The sequence below is a fragment of the Anoplophora glabripennis genome, unplaced genomic scaffold (assembly GCF_000390285.2).
Source record: "Anoplophora glabripennis isolate ALB-LARVAE unplaced genomic scaffold, Agla_2.0 scaffold2188, whole genome shotgun sequence".
Taxonomy (NCBI): Eukaryota; Metazoa; Arthropoda; class Insecta; order Coleoptera; family Cerambycidae; genus Anoplophora; species Anoplophora glabripennis.
In genome coordinates this window covers 2,514-5,704 of record NW_019418275.1, presented here as the reverse complement: position 1 = coordinate 5,704, position 3,191 = coordinate 2,514, and the positions used below count along the sequence as shown (strand labels likewise).

Sequence of the window (3,191 nt, the reverse complement as noted above, 5' to 3'; positions counted from 1 at the left end):
CTAACTAGAGATGAAATAAAATATCTGTTTGACAATCAGCTCTTTATTTAGTCTTTTAGTGACAGAATAACAAAACTTAAAGTAATTTTCATTAAATAAATAACAAATAAATATAACTGAAAATAGAATAAACAAAACATCAACGTATCTTAAGACTAACTTCAGGTTAGATTCAGTCTTTCTGTTTAAAATCAGACTTAAATATCTTAAAAGAAAATATTAATAAGATCTTAGCAACTTAATCGTCGTTGTCACTGTTGCAATTGACACAAACGAAAGTAACACCAGCACCTGGAACACATTTTTTATGTGCCCATTCCCTGCAAGCTTGACACTGGATCCAACTTTCTCCTGGTAAGCTTTCAGAATAGCCTTCGCAACAAATCAGACAGGAATAATCATCATCACCACTTTCATCACTTGACTGGAGTATTTTTTTACAGACACTCTTCTTTCTTTTCTTATCCATGTTCTTCTTTGGCTTCTTAACTTTTTTTGTGGTTTTATTTTGCTGCTCTTCTAAAGCGTTCTTTTCGGGAGTGTCTGTTAGTATTGCAGTTTTCCTCTTTCTTCTGTTAGTTTTAGCTGCTTTTCTAGGGCCAGCCTTTGGGTATGGTCGCACAATTTCCGGGGAAAATACTTGTTTTAGGTCGATCGTCTCGTTTTCTTTCTTGCTTGGACTAGGCTTGGGTTCAGCTTGGCTGGTGGAGGCAGAAGGAGTGGGATTAAGTTCAGTGCTGGACATCACAGCTTGCTCTGGATGATCTTTTTCCGGCTCGATAGTTTCTTGTTCAGGACGATCAGTTACAAATGATGGTGAAAACTCATCCTCACCAAAAATGTTTGCATTATACGGGAAGATGCCTGTCTTTCGGAAACCGTTGACAATATTTATACTTGTCTGAGCAACCGGCAACGAATCAGCGACAATTTTTGGTATGTCATAAATAGTAAGGGTTTTTCCCGGGTTGTTTCGTAGCCATGCATCTTGAGCAGCAGCGCAATACTTTTTGAACGGACCAAAGACTGACACATCCAACGGTTGTAATTTATGGCTACAATGCGGTGGAAAGGACAACATTACAACTCCGTTCTCTTTGGCCAAATTTAGTGTCTCCACGTTCAAGTGAGAGGAGTGATTATCCAACACTAACAAAACAGGGCGCTCCATGGACGGTTTCACATGTTTTATAAAATGTTGCATAAACTGATAGAATTCTTCGTCTGTAACCCATCCACTGGCATTGCCTGCTCCTATACATTCAGGGGGACCACCATTAAGAAAGTGTGTCTTAAACTGTTTTCTCGGAAATACAAACATAGGAGGTACAGCATTTCCAAGAGCAGACACAGCAGTTACTACTGTAATGTTAGTCCCTCGTTCTCCAGAAGTCATGGCACCGACGTTGCGCTTACCTTTGACAGCTACAATTTTATTTGGCTTCAGCACAGTGGATACTCCCGTCTCATCTACATTCCAAATGTCTGCCGCAGTAAATCCATATCTATCCATTACTTCCGCTAATTTTTCAAAAAAACTTTAACATTCTGCGCATTAAATGATGTTGCCCTACCAAGGCTGGTGGGTTCTGGTTTTCGTATGGATAGCTCCGGATTTCGTTTTAAAAACATCGTAAGCCATTCTTTTCCGGCCATCTTATTTGCAGTCCAGCTGGGTGGAATTTCAATGCTAAATTTAGCAGAACACTCGTAGGCAAGGCGACGGACGTCTTTTGGAGAATATCCATAGAAGATTGATGCCATTTGTAGCAAGTAATTTTTCAAAGACTCCTCCTGTGTGGGAGAAAATACTCGCCTCGGTGTTGCATAGCCCATGGATGAATCACCACCTTCATTTAATATTTTCGAAAATCTTGTCAAAGTCATCCGTTTGATACCGAATTCTTTGGCGGCGGCATTCACACTTTTTCCCTCATCGTTGACAGCCTTTGCGGCATTACTTAAGTCTTCAGTAGTGTAAGAACATCTTGTAGTCTTCCTCTTGTAAGTCCGCATCCTAAAAAAAATAAAACATTCATTACTTTAGTTGTTTGAGTCGTGGGGTAAGTTGAGCAACTATAGCTCAACTAACCCCAACCCGAAATTTTAAAACAAAAGTGAGGTTATAAGAAAACCGTAAGAATTATACCCAGAACCTCTCTACATATCAAAAGTACAATAATTTTATGGAAGATTAACACTTACCTGATTGAAAACAGATAACATTCAACTAATACAGACGAAAACTTGCGATAAACGATTTTTTAACTGTTTGGTCACAAAATAAACAAAACGCACGGGCGCTTCAGTCGCTCGTCGAGCCTCCACTAGCGATCACGCGGTGAATAGTTTGCGAGATATTTCGATTGCCCAACTTGCCCCTATGCTCACTAGCCCCGCCCTATCCTACCTAACATCTAATGTGACTATGTCGTAATGCGACAACGTAACGACCCTTGCAATAATCTTAAAATTTTTCAAGCGGTTTGTAGTCACTTCATTTACTTGTGTTGTGTACTTTTAAATAAAATAACACATGGAAATTTATTTGTAAATTGAAACAACCAAAAAATTACCAATTAATATTATACCTAGACAAAGCGAAAAATGAATCAAAAATGAAATGATTTAAAAAATATTTTGTTCAAAATGGGCGCCTCCGGACTGTAGACAAGTACATCTTCTAATTATGAAGGTAGTTGCCGATCGACACTGAATTGGAGTTAATTCTCGACACGCTTGCACTATTTGGTAGACCTTTTGTTTAACAGCACCCCAAACGAAATAATCTATCGGTGTAAAGGCCGGTGAACGTGCGGGCCATGCTGCAAGTCCTTCACGACCAATCTATCTCCTGGGATAATTATTGTTTAACCTCTCCCTAGGACCTCTACCAAAATGGGCAGGACAACCATCTAGTTGAAATCAACTGTTCATTCGCGTATTAAGCGGAATATCTTCTAACAGATCTTGAAAACCATTTTCAAGGAACTCGGTAAACATGTCAGCATTTAACCGATGCGGAAGGAAGTAGGGACCAACTATTGTGTTGTCCAACACACCCAACCATACGTTACATTGGAATTCATGCTGAAAACTATATTCCCTTACCGCCCGTGGATTCTCGTAGGACCAAATATGGTTGTTCCTTTGGTTCAAAATTCCCCTTCGAGTAAATGTTGCCTCATCTG

General features: G+C 39.5%; 1 protein-coding gene across 1 annotated transcript; it reads right to left on the bottom strand.

Annotated features, from left to right (window-relative positions):
• Window positions 1–238: 238 nt before the first annotated feature.
• Window positions 239–2,017, bottom strand: LOC111692606 (the record flags this gene model as incomplete). Its single annotated transcript, XM_023456672.1, has 2 exons — window positions 239–1,521; window positions 1,575–2,017. Coding segments are annotated over 2 exons (1,726 nt in total), but the record flags the coding sequence as incomplete, so codon positions are not given.
• Between the last annotated feature and the right edge of the window lie 1,174 nt (window positions 2,018–3,191).